Genomic DNA, 19,008 nt, shown 5'->3' with positions numbered 1-19,008 from the left:
TGGCATTTGGCTGGCCAAACCAGCAGCATGGTGGTGAGCTATTGCTCCGTTTCCTTTAAAGCAGCCTGGGGATGGAGGTGGTGTGGGAGGTGGGTGGCAATACAACCTCTTTCCTCCCTGTACAGCCTGACCCAAAGCTGTGGGTCTGGCTCACTGCATGAGCACATGTGCAGGCTCCCTGCTGAGAAGGGTGTTGTGTGTTCCCAACAAGTGCAAGACAAACAGGATGTGCCCAACATGAATGCTCTCCCCCTCACGTGCACCCCCAAGGGGTAACCACTGCGCACTGCAGCAAGGCTGGACCATCTCTAAACTCTTTTTCCTGGCTGCCACTCATGATCTAACAGGATCAACTATTTCCCCTTGCTCATATGTACCCCTTCTGCATTCAATTCCCTCTTTTCTTACACATCCATCAAGGGGGCCAAGTAGCTGGGGCTTTCCTGGGTCATGGGGATCCCAGGACCAAGACCAGGAAATAAGGTGTGCCTAACTCTATTTATTAGAGACCCACTGAAGTTTAACAAATACCCAAGATCACACAAGGCTGCTTCATGAAGACCCATTTTCTTCACATATCTAAAAATTAATAGATGCTGGCTCAGGTATTTTTCATCTCACAGAACTAAGTAAAGGCACCTTCCAAACCACAAGAGCTGCAAGTCAGTGCATCCATCAGTCTGTTCAAATTTCTGTTGTTCATGTCACCAGGCTCCAGTGTCTTCTGCAGGGCCTGGAGCTACTGTTGCATTTGCAGGTGACCCCAGCTTTACGGATCAGATCCTCCATTTGTTTCGGTAAGACGGAACCCAGGATTCAGTTTTAACAAATGCTGCTCACTGCTCATTCTCTGCTCAGAACAGAAACCCAAGGAAGGCACAACTTCCATGTTCTTGTTGCAGCAGATTTCTCTGCCAGGAAAAACATTTTTACACTTTTTTTTTTGTGTGTTTTAATGGTAGCTATTTCTACATTATCTATTCCTAAGATTATTTCCTGTGGGAAAGATTTAATATTTTTAAACCAATAATAATTTTAGCAACAGTTGCCATTTTCTGCCAATGTTTCTGGATTTTGGGATAGGACCAAATTATATGTTCTAAATTCTGCTTCTTGTTACAGTTTCTCTAGGAAAGCTTTTAAGGCAGTTATTTCATACCTCAAAAATTACAGGGAAAAGAATTTTCTTATGCTCATGAGACCAATTTTCCATCCAGTTCCAGGCTCTCGTCTGTTTCCTGCATAGTTAACCTCATTCTTCCATTTCCATTTAAAAGTCAAATGCTTCTCTCCCTCATTTAGCTTTCATGTTGTTCACACTAGGCACTTAGTTTTACCTTCCACTGCCAGTTCTTTTGCATCCAATTAGGAATTACAGATATTAAAGGCCTTCAGAGGCCCCTTTCTGTTCCTGTGCCCCTGGCACCTCTGCTTTATAAAGTTTTCATTCCAGAAGCAGCAATTTCTTATAATTTTTGAGGCAATTATTCACACTTTTGTACACACAATAAGTAGTGTTACTGTGCATACATGTCTTTGCTGAAAACCAGGAAAGAAATGCCTGTCTTCCCAAGATCAGCAGCAGGTTCAACCTTAGTAAAGTCAAGATTATGTCTCAAATGTCACCTGTGACCTTAATCAAGAACACTACTTCAAAATTAATAAACTCCTTGCTTGCGGTCAAGAAGAAATACATCTGCACATTTTTGTTTGTTTTGGGGGGTTTTTTGAGGAAGAGGGTTTTTTAATACAAACACTGAATTTATATAACCTCTGAAAAAAAGATACCTGATGTTTTTGCAGGAAGTTCAGCAGAACCAAGAATGCTTGGCATCAATTTTAATATATGGCATATTGTTTACTTGTCCAAATTTCCTAATATTTACTCCCAAGTTTCTGTTTGCATCTGAAATGTCTGCAAAAGATTTGAGCCTTCTAGAGACAGTGCCTAATAAACTCACAAGATTTGTTTTTCAAATCAGTTCTGTAGGTGAAATGGAAGTTGGCTTTTGTTCCCTGCAGCATAGATTCTAAATGACTAATACATGCATTGTGGAAGCACCCATTTCCTTCTGGGCTAGTTTCTCTTGTTTTGCTTAGTTGCAAAGATTCTGTATTTGCAGGTGAATTATTTACAGTTTAGAAATAAATCAGAGGCAACAGCCAGAGGGGGCAAGCAAGGGTTGCAGCTGCCCTGGCAGCGCCACCACTACACAGAAAGTGACTGTGTTGAATTTTATGTCACCTGTTGACCTGGTCACACCACAGCAAGTTTTTCTGGAATCCTGCTCCTTATTCTTAAAGGCCATGAGGACAGAAGAAATTGTCTGAAGGTACTCAGAAATTCCATATCAAATGCTACACGAGAGATGAGATTTGGATCTCATGTTTGTAGCTCAAACCCATCACTAACATTACAAAAACAAACCCATTAAAACTTCTGCCTTAAAAGAGGCAGCAGAAGTTATCTGTTTCAAGAACACATAACACATTTTAGATTTTGATCCAGATTTTTAATAAATTGTGCCAGTAGAAGCTTTCAAAGGTAATGATATATCAATAAATAACAGTTAAATTGAGTTCCTGAGAAAGAACCTACCACATGAAAGAATGTCAGATAGATGTAAATAACAAAAAATGGCATTGCTATATAAAAAAGCAGTAATACTGAATCTTACATGAACTGTCACAACACAAGCACTGCATACCTCAGAACATTCCTTTCATACAAATGTAAACAAATACACAATCATTTTTGTTTAGTTCAGGCTGATGAATTCATATGTTGTTGCTTAGATATCTAAACAATGGATAGGATAGGATATGCTAAAACATTAAGGAATAATATGTGGAATAATATACGGAAAAAATAATGAAGCTCCAGATTTAAAAATAAAATAAAGCAAAAACACATTAAAGGAGTGTTTTCCTCAAATGTTATTAGGTCAATCACTTTAAATAGGACTGTTACACTAATCTGAATTAAGGATTTTTGTGTGTGTTTACTTATTTAGTTATATATAATATATATGCAAATATGTATGGCTTAATTATCTTTAGTATTCTGATATCACTTTGAATAATTCTCATTTATACATACAAGAAAAATGCGTATTTTAACATAGTTAAGAACTGATATTTCAAAGTATGCCTATAATTTGACAGAAATGAAGGCCTATTGTGCTCCATCACAGCAACATTTTAACCTCTAGACAACATGACAGAATGACCTATCAACAATGCCAACATTTTCAGATGTCAGTGGCTAAAATACTAGGGTCCTTAATGGACACGCAGCCAGTTACACGTAGGGATGTGATGTCTGGAAAAGCCACATACCTCCAGGTTCCGCAGATGTCCGTGGAACTGCACACGCCCAACGTGGCACTTGGGATCTGGACGCACTGTGGGAGCACAGTGTCAGACATCCTGCTTTGCATCTGTGAGCGCTGGTGCTCTGCACTGCTGCTGGAACTGAACCACAACCACCTGCCTGGACCAGCCCCATCCAGGCTGCTGCCACAAACCAGCTTTGTTGTCATGGTCTTGCTGCTGAACCTTGGTGGGGAAACGTGTGCCGACGACGTGAGCTTACTAAAACGATCTATCACATCAGACCACAAAATCACTATTCAGGTACAACCTTTGCAATCCATTTTACAAAATTAATATTGGATACAATCACAAGAGGAAACCATCCACACAATACATAATCAACACGCAGTTTAAAATGGTCTAATTTTAGACCCTTAGAAAAATGGATCCACAGGACCTGCCTGTGAATGGCAAGAAAAGGCCATTTCAAATAGAAAAACACTGCTCATGCAACATTCTTCACACACTAGACAATGAAATCACACCCAAATTGTCACTTGCTCACACTTTCTATTACACTCCAATAAGCAGAAGGAAATAAAAGCAGCTTTAAGGTTATGTCACAATTTTGAAATGTGGAAAATACATATAATAAACAAAATCACCGTGTGAATACAATGGCATCAGTAAATTTAGAAAATTAGAAAGCAGTTTTCTTTTTTCATTTTTCTTCTTTTTTTTCTTTCTTCATTTTTCTTCTTTTTTTTCTTTCTTTCTTACATTATTGCACAGAGACCTTTCATCACATGTTCTTCAGCTTTATGCATCTTCCTAAATGTGAAATAAGTGCTATGGATAAAATAAAAATGTAGAAAAGAAGAACAGCAGCATGATTTGTCAAAGTTAATCCCTATAATTTAGTAGGAAAAAAACCCTGCTATAAACAAAATATAAGTGCTCTTTATTCATTTAAAAAATAACGCTGACAGTTGCAGAAGTCTGTAAATGTTAATCTGAGTAGGGGGATGCTGACCTCAAATAAAAATAGGCCTAGAAATTATAGACTGCTGGCCTTGCAGATTTTGGTGAAGACCAGGATTTCAAGTGTAATTATCAACAAAGTTATTTACAGTAGAACTGACCTGAACTTTCAAGATTGCCATTTTTAGGACCTGGCCCTGCAAGCATCTGGCTCCCCAAGATGTCTCCAGCCTCAGCTGAAGGTACACCTGAACAACTGCTGCAGGATCAGCTCCTAAAGGATCAGCTAAAGGCCCTATTGGATTTGAGATTAGTCTCATCTGCAGTAATCTATACAATAATTTACACATATACAGGCTGACAAGCTCCAGTCTGATCCACCACACCTTTATCTTCTATGTCAGATTTCTCAGACTGGCCAACTTCCATTCCAGAAGGTTTGGGATATCTGAATGGATACCCGTTGTCATCAAAGAATCTTCGGAAAGTAAACTCATAAAAAGCATGTTCTGTGTGTTTGCTATTGGAAGAGGCCAGTGGATCCCACGTCCTGGTGCTGTCACCGCTAGCATCATTCCAAGGACTTTCTTCTTCAACCGGATCAAAATTTGAAGTGTCCATTGGATGGCTGATTTTTGGAACATAGGGAGCTGGCTGCCTACGGATATCGGTAGAGAAGTCCATAGAGTGAAAGAAAGAATGGGCTTTAATATCATCTGCTCCATTTCTTCCAAGCCTGTCTTCAGCAGCACAGCAGAGCTTTGTGATGAGATCAGTTGCCTCAGGGCTTAGCTTGATCTGTGAGGGAATGTGCAGTGTGCTTTCCCAATTTATCACCTGCAGGTAAGAAAGGTATTAAGCAACTTGTAATCCTGTAAACAGAACCCTTGCAATGGCCAACACTAACTGTTCGGAAGTATACACATAATGAGTCCACTCATAGCCTTCACATTTCAGAGGTCCAAGAACCCAGTTATTAGATTGCATTGCCTGTTAATAATTATTTTAATGGATCAAAAAACACTGTTGGCTAGCAGACAAAAGAAGTAATCGCATTTTTTAGAAAGGCAGATTCCTTCCTGAATGCTCCCATAGTCAGATTTGAGAACGTACTCAGTTTACACATGATTTTGTGGAATTACTTCAAGGACTTACTCCACTTTTTCTCCAAAATGTAAACTAGGAAAAGTGGTCACAAGACAGATCCCTTCTAATAAAGAACTACCCACTGCTCGACTTTGAAACACATTGCCAACTGCAATTATGACTGGTATATCAGCTTACTGATAGGCACTCTAAGGAATTTAAATGGATGAACTCGTGCTTAAGAAATCAGAATTCTGCTGAGAAGACTCATAAAACCAATACCTATCTATACAGTTGGAAGAGTAAGTTCTGGTCTGACATTCAGTGTCTTTGTTGACTGGGAAAGGATATGTGCTTGCACGGAACTATTTAAGTCAGGCTTTTTAAATTACTCCTTTCTCTAGTGAAACAAAGGCGAATAGGTCTGTGCATGGAGAAGAAGGGAAGGGAAAAGGTTAAAATTTTGCTACCAAAGATTAGGACTTTGCTTCAACTTACCTTCAGTTGGGTTTCTGTGGGTGTAGGAGCCAGAAAAGGAGGCTGTCCCACTAACATCTCAAAGAGGATCACACCAACACTCCACCAGTCACAGAGCTGAGTGTATCCTGAAAGGCAAGCCAAAAGGTTGACCTCCACAAGCCAAGGAGAATGTGTATAAAGCTACTTGCAATTAAGCATTAAAACATACAGCACAGATTTCTGCCTTTTCTCAGACTTCATATTTGTGACTTCTGCTTGCTGACCCAAATTTTCTGCTGCCAGTAAAGATCTAATCCTGTTGTCTGTGAACCTTTCTGAATGAATTTCATTCTGAACACAAACTGAGTCGTGAAACCATATAATTAGAAAGAATGAAGGAGGGTTTTTTGTGCCCCGTCCCACACCTACACAGCACAAACTGGATCTCAAAGAACAACAAAAAATGTTTAGCGACCCCCATAGGGTTCAGTGGAGGTGATACCACAAGTTTGAAAAGCTGCTGAAAGACACAGCCTGGCTCTAGAGACAGAAGAGATCCACAGATGACTTTCTGAGCAAGTTCCAAGCAGAGGAACAACTTCAATCACTTAACTGCTGTAACAAGACAAATAAGGTATATGTTTGAGATCTCCAAAAGGGAATGGAGAATTTAAACAATGATTTCAACGGAGATTTGTGTCATCAGATGATGTAGGGTCCAGCGTGAAATCTCTCAAGTAGAGAAAGATCAGACTTAGGATTTAGCTTGCAGACAACTTTGAACACCTAAATCTCCTTACTACAGTGACCATGTCAGTTCTGCACAGATAGTCACAAAGTACTGTCTAAATTCCTTGACCGAAGCTTTTAAATGCAGGGTCTCCAGCGTAAATTGCGGAAAACTTTTTGTTGGGTTCCCCAGTTCTGGCTGGGAATCTGGAGGACATGTTTCCACAAGCTTGCATCATTCATATTTAAGTGGTGCATCTAAATCAGTGATCCAGAACCATCAGCTGGCTGGCTGCTCACTGGGCCATGTAAACTTGACAGCAGTCAGTTGTACTCCATGAATACAGATAATCTGCTATATACTTGAAAAATACCACTGCTAACATTATCCAACACATTTATTAGCAGTCTTGCTCAAAGGCCTCAGAGTGGGGATATACAAACACACAGGAAGTATGACCACCACCACTGTCAGTAAAGTAATGCTAAACACTGGAGCATGGAGAGTTCTCCTTAATCTGAGCTAAGTGTTTGTGGCCTTCAGAATGACAACCTTCCAAAGCAGCAAGCTTCTTAAGGAAAAAAAAAAGTATTTCAAAGCATCAGCGTTCACTTAAACAGGAAAAAAATAAAGGTTTATCTACCTTTACGAAGCAGGACTTCAGGAGCGATGTAATTAGGGGTTCCAACTAATGAGTGGGCTAGACATCTCTGATGCTGCTTCTTAGCTCTTTGTTCCAATGTCTTCAGCCTATCTCCACATCTACAATTGGACACATCATCCCAAAGATCACTGGGCTCCATGCTGTCTTGTCTGATATGGCTCCCTTTCAAATGCAAGAGAAAGTTTACATTCATGGTCATAAAACACGCACACAAAGAGAAAAGTATTTACCTACATCTAGTGCCATCTTCTACTTTCGCTAAAGAACAGCATTTAAATGTTAAACCCAAGGTATTTCCTTCTGCCTTCCTCTTCACAATGGGTTTTCCATACAAAATGTCCAACAAAATGTCTTCGTCTCCGCACAAGGAAGTATGCTTCCATATGGGGGATACAGAACAATGGAGTATATTTAGGTTAGCTATATGAATTTTTTGTGACCTTTTTGCCAACAGACACCAATACTCCTCAACAGCACACACAGGACATGTGTGGACTACTTCAAATCTGTAATTAAATCATTTCACCACCAAAAGAATAAACTTGAAAAATTGCTGCTGCTACAGTGAACAGCCACTTTACTGACACGGTTTTGAACAGTATTGGAAACAAAAGGACTGGAAACAAACTAATTGCATGAATCAGAGAGAGACAGACATGTAATATTGCCATTGACTGTTTGTCCATGTTCACACCACCTCACTATATTCAGCTGGTGTTTCTGCCAAAAGGTAGGTGCTTGTTTCAAAATAAACAATGTAATACCATTCCCAATGAAGTCTAAAAACATTACCTTTCTGATAGTATTTTGAATTGTGAGTCCACCTGAATCCAGTGCACAGTCCAAAGTCAGTCAGTTTGATATGCCCATCAAGGTCTATCAGAATGTTGTCTGGCTTTATATCTCGATGAATAAATCCCATTTTGTGCACACTCTCTATAGCCAAAGTGAGCTCTGCAATATAAAATCTAGCCAAACGCTCCGGGAAGACCTCCATCCGAATCAGTAGACTCATCATATCCCCACCAGGGATGTAGTCCATCACAAAGTACAAGTTGTCTTTATCTTGGAAGGAATAATAGAGTTTAACCACCCACTCATTGTCTGCCTCAGCAAGTATGTCCCTCTCTGCTTTGACATGAGCCACTTGATTCCGGCTTAGCACATCTTTCTTTCGCAGAGTCTTCATGGCATACAGGGCATGGGTGTCCACTTTGCAGGCCAGGCATACTTCTCCAAATGCACCAATACCCAGAGTCTTGATTTTCACAAACATAGATTTGTCCATTTTGGCCCTTTTAAGTCTGTTGTAGTTGGACTCCTTCTGGTAGAGAATTTTCCTCATTTGTTCCTGTTCTGCTTCACAAAGGCCAGCCTTTACAAAGAAAAGGAAACCACAAGAGCAAGTACTGTTATATCCATAGCAAGAGAACAATAAATGAGCATTCCCAAAACACATTTCTCAGAAAAATTAACCAAGAACCAGAAAAGATGCATTCATGAGAGACATACTCTCTTGTGAGTATTTCTGAGAAACCGGTAAATTCACTGTACCTTAACTTGTTACCTGAATTTGCCATATCTGAGGTTGGTCTGCCTGCCTCATTTGGCTGAACAAAAAGGCATGGGGCAATGTTGTCAGAGAGGGGAATATAACATAACAAACCTGACCACGTGATTTGATTTACACCTTTCAAATGTGCACTTTCCCACTGCACTCCATGGTATGTATGCACACTGCAGTACAGCTTAATTTAAACTGAAACTTAAACCTAGATGCAGCAGTTCACTTTGTTCATGAATGGTTCTCCAGGGCAACTAACATTAACAGTTCCTACCTTGGGTGCCGTTTGCCTGTTGGTTTTCGTGTTGAAATTAATAAGCTGGTTTTGACCTACACATTCCCAATTACCTTGGAGCCTTCTTTATAAACTGTTTTTCTTCCCCTGCCATATACAGCCTCCACTCTCAAGGTTTGTAGATCTCTTGAGCATCTGTTCTCTAAACTTCTCTTCCCCTCCAGAATATGTGCATATAATCCTAAGGTCTGGCATCTGCTTAGCCACTGCAGCCCAGACCCTGGTGCTATTTCCCCCCTAAATGTATTATTTTCCCTCTATCCAGGGAGCCTTTCCCCAGCCTTCAAGACAAAGCCTGTACATTGAAACTTTGGTTGTCCCACACTGTCCCTCTCCTGAGAGCCACTGGTGGCCTCCACCAGCAGAAGCCCCTGGGCTGATCCCCAGGATCCTCTGACAACTCATCCACTGCCACACACGCCTTTCTTCCTGCATACCTCAGTTCCAAAATCCTGAAGTAACTGGCACCAACTGAATCACTTCTGAGAGAAAGATTCATGCCTGGTGAGAAGGGGCACTGGGGAGGGGAGACGAAGTTGAAGCTGACTGATTAGCAGGCTAGAAACCCAAGCATACGCCCACAGGGCTGCTGCTTAGGTTGATTTAATTTCACATCTGTACTCTAGGTATCTAAACATGAATGTGGGCAGCCAGACTGTGCAATGAGATCCCCACAGTATAAAAATTAAATCTGTGTGAATAAAGGATGGAGGAGGTCTGCAGAAACTTGCAGAACAGGCAGGATGAATTTTCAAACTGAAGGGAACAGCCAAATCAAAACCGGGAATACTGTTTTCAAAATGAAAGGTAAGACCATCAATCCATAATAAAGGAAGTGTTTATTTTTTAAGGTAAAATAATTAGTGTGTTGTGTTCTTGGTTAATTCTAGAATAATGCAATATTCAGACAACCAAAATCTCCTGTGTGTATATTTTTAGTCAGTGAAGAGGTTGCTAGGGGAAGGAGTTGTTTTTGTTTATAGCTGAATTATCTCTGAATAAGGGAAAGCTGAAGAGTCATAAGAACTAACGCAATTAGCTGCTGTTTTGCTTCTCTAGAGATCATTCCCTATCTCGGTCTCAGGAAAATACTCACTAAATCCGTGCAACATAACACAATCTGTACTTGCAGTGAGGACAAACTATTAACTGTCACTAAAATGCTGACCTTTCAAGAGATTTTAGAAACATCTTCTTTTAATTTTAACCTCAACAAACAAACCATTGAGTTTTCTGGGGCAATGTGAGCATCAAATGAACTGACTCTGGAAACTGACTGTGCTAGGGAAGATTGGATAGTTAATTATTATCCATTATGTGTTAATAATAGCTTTCCTTAGAGCTTATCCTTAAATGCAAAAGTAGACTAGTCATATTCTAGTCATGCCTGGGAAAAAAAAACCCTCTTCCTCTGCCATATGTAAAAATTAAGACCAAAACTGCCAGAGCAACCATCAAAACTTGGCAGCTTTGTTTTAAGCTGCATTATCAGAGAATAAGCTTAGATTTGAGAGCTACAATTAGGCATGAAGGAAGCTCTATCACACAAAGTGCACCTCCCTGAAACCTGCCTCTACAACAAGTTCAAGCAACGATCCCAAAATCAGTTCAAGCTGGTCAAGATAAGATTACTTGTATGATATTATTACTTACCTGTGTTCAACAGACAACTTCCAGTCAAGTATTACACACTCATCTGAAAATATGGCACAGTTAATATATTGCCAAGTTGAACAATGGCTTTGGTGAACGAGCAGCTATCATGCAAGAGAGAGGAAAGAGTTTTGCAAGAGCTGCCAAAGTATTGCCAGAGTTATCTCAGCCTCAAGCCTGCCTTCTGAGTTCTTACCTATGCAATCCTAATACTTTCCTGCTATGGGAGTTTTTCTTTATTTTCCTTTTCTCGTATGAAGATATATCATTTCACATCTCAGGTTTTTCAAACAGCCTTCCATACCTGCATCCACACTTCTAAGTGAGTACAGTCTGGTATAGGGAGGTGTCTGATACCTACTACTTCCACTGGAGACTGCCTCTTAACTTTTTTTATGGGTTAAAAATAGTAATAATCAATTTGACCCACGGGTTTTTATTATAACAAAACAAGGATAATTACTTTTGCCATTTCTTGCTCCAATTGCAATCTTCTGTTGATTTTCTGCTGGTAGGTCTTTATGACATTTTCTACATGTTGCTCCATGTAGAACTTGAAGGCAAAAGGTGAGTAGCTCTTTATTCGGGATTCTCGCTTTTCCTCATCTTTGCCATTTTTTCGCACAGGCACCGGAGATGTCTGAATCTGCTTTTTATCCTTGCTTGGTTTTTCAGCTTTAGTGTTCTTGCTACTTTTATCATTTCGCTCGCTGTTCTCTTCAGCCTTATTGCACGTCGAACTGGGGACTACACGGAGTGTCTGCTCCACACCCATGCATAAGCAGTTGATATCAAACTGCTCAGAGGTACCAGGAAGTAACAAATGTTTGGGATATGGTGGTGGTGGACACCGCAGTTCCTGGTTACCATAATCCACATCTAGTTGATAGGCATTAGCTGCCCCAACAGGTGGCACATGCTGCTCAATGATCTCCAAGCCATCCACAGCCGGTGCCTGCGCAGGTAACCAGCCAGGATGGGAAGGTCCCACTGCAGTCTGAGGCTCAGGTCTCATCACTCGCATGCTCTTCACTGGCTGGAGAATATGAGCAGATGTGACTGCTGTGATTGTATTAGGAGACGTAATTGAAGGATCAGGTTTTCCTGGAGGAACCTGTCTTATAGAAACTGTCACTTGTGGCTGTTGCTGGTGGTTGTTAAAGGAGTTCGTTCTGCTTGGCACTGTGGCATCAGGTCTGAAGGATACGTGTTGCCGTGGAGATGTTTCTATTCCTGGATTTTGTAAAGAATCTCGGCGTGACGGTGTTGCTGCCTGCCACTGCTGAACTTGAGGATTATTCATGTCATATAGGTCCATGTTTAGGCTATTTCTAGATGGAGTTAATAGATTTTGTGGTGGACTGTCTGAAAAATCATTAGCAAAGGCTGGACCTCTGGGTATCACATGCATTTGATGAGAAGAAGGACTTGTCTGTTTGTGATGAGAATGTGATATATACAGGCTTGCCGGTGCCTGCTGAAATGCATGACCAGTATTATTTTGAACAACTGCCCCTTTATTTGGGAGATTGGCATATCCTCCCTCCTGCTGCATCTTGTTTTGGAAGGATGGACTCCGCTGAACACCATACCCCATAGGCTCCCCCTGCACCATCATGTGCTGCCTACTGTAATGTTGGCTGTTGGAGCCATGGGACGCCTGCAGCTGCAAGGCCTGACTGCTGTGATTAGCCACTGGATAATTAATCACAGAAGACTCAATATTTGTAGGGTATGCTTTCTGCTGATGGCTGGTTGGTGTGCTGTGAGTGCCTACTCCAGAGGGTCGCTGTACAGGAGCATTCATAGCTGAAGACTGCGAAGCAGAGATTAAATAGTCCATGTATGGCCTTGGAACTTCAGTAAGCATATTTGCACCTTCTGCTCCAAAGCCTGTCCCTTCATAAGCTGCATTACTGATCTGATGGTAGGACGGAAAAGATTCATTGGATCCTTCAAAGCTTGGCCTGCGGGTTACATTATTTGGCACAATACCCTTTCCTTTATAAAAAGAACACAGAAGAATGTTAGGAAACAATTCAGGTGAATGAAACTCTTTGTATTTTATTACTCATCCATCTATACATACAGACATACACACACATACTGCATAGGGACTATGTGTTATAAAAACACCTTTCAAAATCTAAATTAAGTACTCTGAACATTTAAAGTTATAGGTGCCAAGTACTCCTACTGATAATGAGCTACTGGCCCACAACACTGCTCATGCCAGGAATCATCAGGGAGTCCTATCAAATCATGAAAATAGAAGCACAAATTCCCTAACTATGAACTCATCAGATTACACTACAGCCTGGTTTTTAAAGCTGGACCAGTATTATCACTTATTACTCACAGACAGGAGGAAGCTACAGAGCAGGGGGTTAAGTACAGCACCAACGGGAGGACAAAAGCTCCCACAAGGACTGTCAATACAACTTAACGTCAACATTGCTGTAAGCTACTAGGTCAGCACATAGTGCACATCTTCTGTATAGTGAGCCCACAGCTCACACGGGGGATCTGTTTACATCTCTCTGTTCCATCTTTCTCCTCAAAAATCCTTCTCTCCCCCTCCTTCACATAAACAAAGGCATCATACAGTTTGTCCTGTATCATTTCCAATGTGTTGGACACAGAATATCCCCTCTTATTACTCATGTTCCATCTCTTTGGAAGTAAAATCTTTCAGGGTGTCAACATATTAATTTTAGCTCGAAGAATGTGCAGAGACAAGATAGCAGCATGCCTACAATGGAAGTGTTAATGGCACTTCTCATCAGTTCTTTGATCTGAGGACAAATTGCAGGTATACAAAGCACTGGCTGTGCTAAAAAGACAAGGGGAGACACTGCACGGTTGTAATTTTTTTTGTTCCCCTTCTGGTACTTTAGCTTTCAAAAATCACAGGATTTGGCCCATTTATGCCCAAACAATTTCATTTTAAAATCTCGACTTCACAAGGCCCATAAGAATAGTCATGCTGAACTAATAGGCTTTAGCACTGGATTGCAATCTTTTTGCATTACAGTGTGCCCCAGCTGGGCCAGATGTAGCACCCCTGAGCACTGCTGCTGACTCTTCACCTTGACACACATGCCCTGCTGCAAACAGACACACAAGAACGTGCACATTATTAAGACAGGTTTATGCCCCCTCTCTGCACACTGGAGAGGCTGCCCCCATACTAAATGACACCTTCATAAACAGTGTAATGTTTTGAAATAGAATCAGGTTGGACAAATTATCAGAGTTCTTGAAAGTGAAATCTATAATCGGCAGCTCTTTCTCCTGCGATAACAAAAGGCCAAGCTTACCGAGGCTGTATTTAAAACAACAGCCCCTGACAGCTCATCTGTTGGGACACAGTGAGAGGTACTGATGAGGCTGTGGCATCCTAAGAAGTGTGTACTCTGGCCTGGAAGTGGGAGGCAGCCGTAAGACCCATTTGTCATCTCTGTCAGTAGGATTCATGCTGAGCCTCAGAGGCAAACTGACTTTGCTTTCCCCTATCAGAGGCCATGAGGGAAAGTAGCAGCAATAATTGTCATTCTTTGGGACACATAATTCAGCTGTGCAAAGAATCTTGATGTCAAGAGAGATATGATGTCCACCTCCTAGATTTGTATACCAGTAAGTATGGACAGAGGAGTATTTGGATTTGTAAAGATACCAAACGTGGTAGCTGCAGATGATTTTTTTTTTCCACATACTCCTATCCAACATGGATAGGAACGGTCTATTTCCATACACCAGTATATGGAATTCAAAACTAGAAGATTTAAATTCTCAAACTGCAAATGAAAAATTGCTCAGTAGCATCACATGCTTCCTAAGAACCAGAGGAGACATATGCTATCCTAGCACAAACAACACCATATCAAACACATCAGTATGATTTTGTGGCACTTGAGGCAGGCAAACATCAATTGCATAATATTTAAGTTTTGTATTCTGTGTATCCTAAAAGGAAAGGTGTATCTTCATCTGGAAAGCTCAAATATTCAAAACAGCTCCATGCATTGCAATGTTAAGAAAGCAAAACCAGATGCAAATGAAAGACAACTGAGCAAGTAAAATGTTAGCCTAGAAAGGTTTTTCAACCCTTTCATGGGAAACGTATGCTCTTTAGGACTGGGTGTGTTCTTTCAGTTTAAGGAAAAAAGCCTTTATAATATAAAGCAAAATACAGTTTAGTAATTACATCAAAGTTATTTGGAATTTTGTTTAAGGCCCAGCTGAGGTCAGATTTGAACATGTATTAGGACAGAGCTCTCCAAATAACAAATTGGCCAGTACTACTTAGTCTGTCATGCAGGCATTCTGCAGGCTAACACTCTCAGAAATGTTTTCTTAGAGGTTTCCAGAATTTCCCCAAATAATAAAACAGGAAGTCTAAGACTGATAGAAAGGGCAGCTGATCTGCTCCTTATACAGCCAGAACTGTCACCCTGAAGCTTCATTTCTGAGAGTGACCATCTGAAAAATGAGATTCTTCCCTGTGTGTGGCTACCCTCAGCATCCCCCAAGGAAAGAAGTGGCTTTAATGAAGATCTCCCTCCTGTCTGGGATTTCTCTTTGTAAACTGAATGGGATTTCTCTTCCTCAGCTTTTCTCATCTATGGACATGCCTCTCAATCAGCTACACCAAACTGAACACTTTTCCCAACAAAGATCTTCAATTTGACCAAGAGGCAGAGGACGGGTGTCTGTCTGCTTGGCCAATTTTTGAAACTGAAAAGTCACAAACTCTATCCAAACCAGATCAAAGACATTCTGCAGGGCTGTTAAGTGCTAATAGCTGAATGAAAACAGCTCTTGCAAGGCCTTTTATCAGCTATGGTCTGATGTTGCCTGATGAGGCATATGCAGGGCCCGAATGCTCCAATTTGGTAATTTACATAAAACAGCATAAGCCAGCAGGGATGAGTGGAAAAGCTTCTGCCATCTTGGCCCTCACTGGTTTTGCAGTGTACTTAAAAGGATGTTAACATGAACGGAATTCCTTGGAAGTGAGCTATTTCACAACTCCATTGTCGCTGTTAAAGTCGGGACGGCCAAAGCGACATAGAATCTTCTTTCAAAGCAGGGACAGGATTGCAAGAAGGTTGCAATCACTTTATTGCAACAGGTTGCAAACATTTATACTTTTCACACATCACACGTCAACTTTCTATTAGTGCCTTCATATAAACATATAGTAGGCCACACCACGTCATCCTACTATTGGTACACATACATCAGGCCATCAGGCCATTCACATGTTAACCTGCTATTGGTACTTTCATGTATACACACACCAGGATTGGTTGCAAAATAACAAACACAGTTTTTGTTGAGTCATCCTGACTTGTAAAAAGTACAGGAAGTCCATTTCTGTCCTCCATCTTCTTCCTTTCTGAAAGTTGCCCACATTCCTCTGCATGCTGTGTTCTCCTCCTTTCAGGGGTATACTGTAAGCCGGTTTATGTCCACTGCTTTGTCGATAAATGCCAGGCTGCTGACAGGCTTGCTGTCAACCCCGATACTCCATAGCAACTACCTACAAGCATAAGCTTTTACCTCGCAGTAAACTTGAGATGACTGAGCTGACTAGCACCAAAGGATAAACAAATTTCGGTTTAAGGAGGACTATAAATGTGTACGTAGACAACTCTTTCGAAGCAGGTGAGTTGTATCCATGTTACAGACCAGCTCACCTTGCAGGGCCATATTCACTTTACTGCCTCCTACAAGACTATATGCAACACTGTCAATCCACTACTTCTCCCCAGTGACAACCCTACTTTAAAAACTATCTTATTGCAGGAAAGAAGAAGACAAATTTTAAAAAAAAAGTTCACGCTTACCTGGTGAGGTTTGCTTAATTACACGTACTATCTGTTCATTTCTAGGATCCAAGTAGCTCATCTTACTGATATACTCCAGAGCTGCTTCAATACTTCTGCTGCCCGTCTGCTTCAGTGCTCGGACAGCCATCTCCTGTATAAAGCAAACAAGAATTGAATCACACTGAGACAAAACCCAAGCATTGTACTCCAGGCTAGTAGGCAGTGTTTTTACATTTACAGAAACATTTTAAACATCACATCACATCTGTCTGAAACTAAATGGACTCATATTTTGAAAACATCTGTATGCCTTACACAACTCAAAAATTAAAAGAAGAAAATAACAAAACACACAACCTTCCCAGAGTCTGGCAATTAAAGAAGCATCAAATTGAAATGCGTGCTTCAAGATTCCTTAAAATAATTTTTGAATCAGGTCTGGTAAAGGCAGCATAGTTTGACACTGGATGAGATGAAATGAAATATTTAGCTTTTGGTATTTGAGAGTATGTCTCTTAGTCACACCTGAACACAGTAAAAGCTTTATCCTTTCACGGATGCCACGAGAAGCTAATTAATTAGGTGGGGGCTGATTTCTGCTCACTAGAGTCAATGGGGAAGAAAAACTGCTGTTTTCAGTACAGCTGGGACATCATTCACTATTTGTTTGGAAAATGACTAGGCATACCAAACTGAATGTCCCATTGTTAGTCTTTTCAGCTGTACTTTATTTGGCACATGTCCATCACTGAGCAGTTAATGTGAGTGTCAGACATACAACATGAAAACTAAAACTGGGGCCAATATGAATGGTCTAGTTAAACTACTCTAACACAACCATGGTTAGTAACCCCTGTTCTACAGCCAGCAAGTCACAGCCCCCTGCAGTTTGTTTGTACTTTTACTTATAGCACAGGTATAAAGAACACCTTTCAACAATGACTAGCACTGCACAACTGCAAAACAAAATTCACAAATCCTCATGAGGCTGCATAGTCTTTTCTAAAATGATGGAGAAACTGAAATCCAGAGCTTTAATGCTGAACTGAATTGAATTCAGTGAATTGAACTCACTGAACTTCAACCATCAGAAACTCAGATACCTGGCCAAAAACGGTTGCTGAGAACCTTTCTATAATCACCTCCAAAAGGCAATTCATAAATAGATATAACAGGAGATAAACTGACATTTAATGACAGGTGATTAGAGGACTAACTTGAACTGGACTCCAAGCTCTTAGATGGCTGAAGCTGTATGAAATGAATTCTGCCCCAAGGAGTTGCCTGCAAACATCAGTATCCTATTATCTTGCCACTTTACTGCTATTTTTAGGGGAATTCTGTCATTGCAACCTGCCCACTGAGCACCGAATCAGATGGAGTTTGTGCCTCCTTGGCCTGGCTGATTGATTGCAGATGTGAAGGCTGGGCTGGTACAGGCACACGGCCCTCCCACGGGTCAGCTCTGTGCACTGGCTGGCAGTCAGGTAGTCCCAGCTGGAGCAAAGAGCAGCTCCGCTTGACTGAACTGCAAGTACATGTAACATACTCGCTAATTGTTTACTTAGCAAGGGAGGATCATCTCAGATGACACTAATTCACACTTAGCACAGAGCCACATGCTGGCACTTGGCATTTTGCTTCACTTAGCTCGGTCCCCTCCTACTCCCCCCAAAATGGCAGCATTTTCTCCATTACTCAGAGGTTCTGCTTGGGGAACAGCTATAGCAAGCTGAATATTTTTCATACAATTTATGATTCATAATTCACAGAAAGGCAGTAGCTGGTTTCACATTTCCTATAGCTGAAATACTTCACTGGCATCAGCACATTACTAAGGACAATTTTAAATCAACAGAAAACTATTATGTATAAAGGAAAGAATCTCCCACAATGTTTTTTCCTCTCTTTCTTTCTTTTTCTTCTTGTGGATACATTTGTAAAGTTTTAGCAAATTTACATCCTAGTGCTCAGCATTCTCGTCACCCAGGGACTCTGGGCTTTACAGCCCTGTTCCACAGGGCTGCTAACACACTCTGATCCTGTTATTCTATGATTTACAGCGGTTGGATCTAGCTTTAGTTCACAAGTCTTAAAGTTTCCTAAACCAAATGTGCTCCATCCACACATTTATGCTGGCTTGGATATTGGGTTTTTTTGGTGTTGTCTGCAATGGAGTACCAAGAAAATAAATGCTTGTTAAGCAATTATATTAATGATTAATAAAACAGCCCATATAATCCATTTCTCCCTCTCTTAGTTGTGTTGGCTGTATACAATTTAAAGGAGCTAAAATAGGATAATTTTTTATCACCAGCATGGTGATATCATCTCTGAAAGCAATGCTCTTCCTACCCATACTGTGGCAGGACTTTCTCCTCTATTGCCATTGCCTAGATCTGAAAAGCAGAGTAAAAATGACACTTG

The 19,008-nt window shown here is 40.8% G+C and overlaps 1 protein-coding gene across 3 annotated transcripts in view; it reads right to left on the bottom strand.

Annotated features, from left to right (window-relative positions):
- Positions 1–2,498: 2,498 nt before the first annotated feature.
- The window catches only part of LATS2 (large tumor suppressor kinase 2), a 50,043-nt gene continuing 33,533 nt past the window's right edge, over positions 2,499–19,008 (bottom strand). For 2 of the 3 annotated variants that reach the window (XM_027677188.1, XM_027677189.1), the window contains 6 exons: positions 16,600–16,732; positions 11,211–12,748; positions 8,028–8,610; positions 7,215–7,397; positions 5,881–5,987; positions 2,499–5,133 (listed from right to left, as the gene is read on the bottom strand). In XM_027677188.1, coding sequence (XP_027532989.1) covers positions 4,639–5,133; positions 5,881–5,987; positions 7,215–7,397; positions 8,028–8,610; positions 11,211–12,748; positions 16,600–16,732 — 3,039 coding nt within the window. In that variant the 3' untranslated portion in view covers positions 2,499–4,638. The remainder of the gene's footprint in view (positions 5,134–5,880; positions 5,988–7,214; positions 7,398–8,027; positions 8,611–11,210; positions 12,749–16,599; positions 16,733–19,008) is intronic. The other variant, XM_027677190.1, reaches the window with a different exon arrangement.

The sequence above is a fragment of the Neopelma chrysocephalum genome, unplaced genomic scaffold (genome assembly GCF_003984885.1).
Source record: "Neopelma chrysocephalum unplaced genomic scaffold, ASM398488v2 Primary Assembly neopelma1_43, whole genome shotgun sequence".
NCBI lineage: Eukaryota > Metazoa > Chordata > Aves > Passeriformes > Pipridae > Neopelma > Neopelma chrysocephalum.
This window is presented reverse-complemented; position numbering and strand designations above follow the sequence as displayed.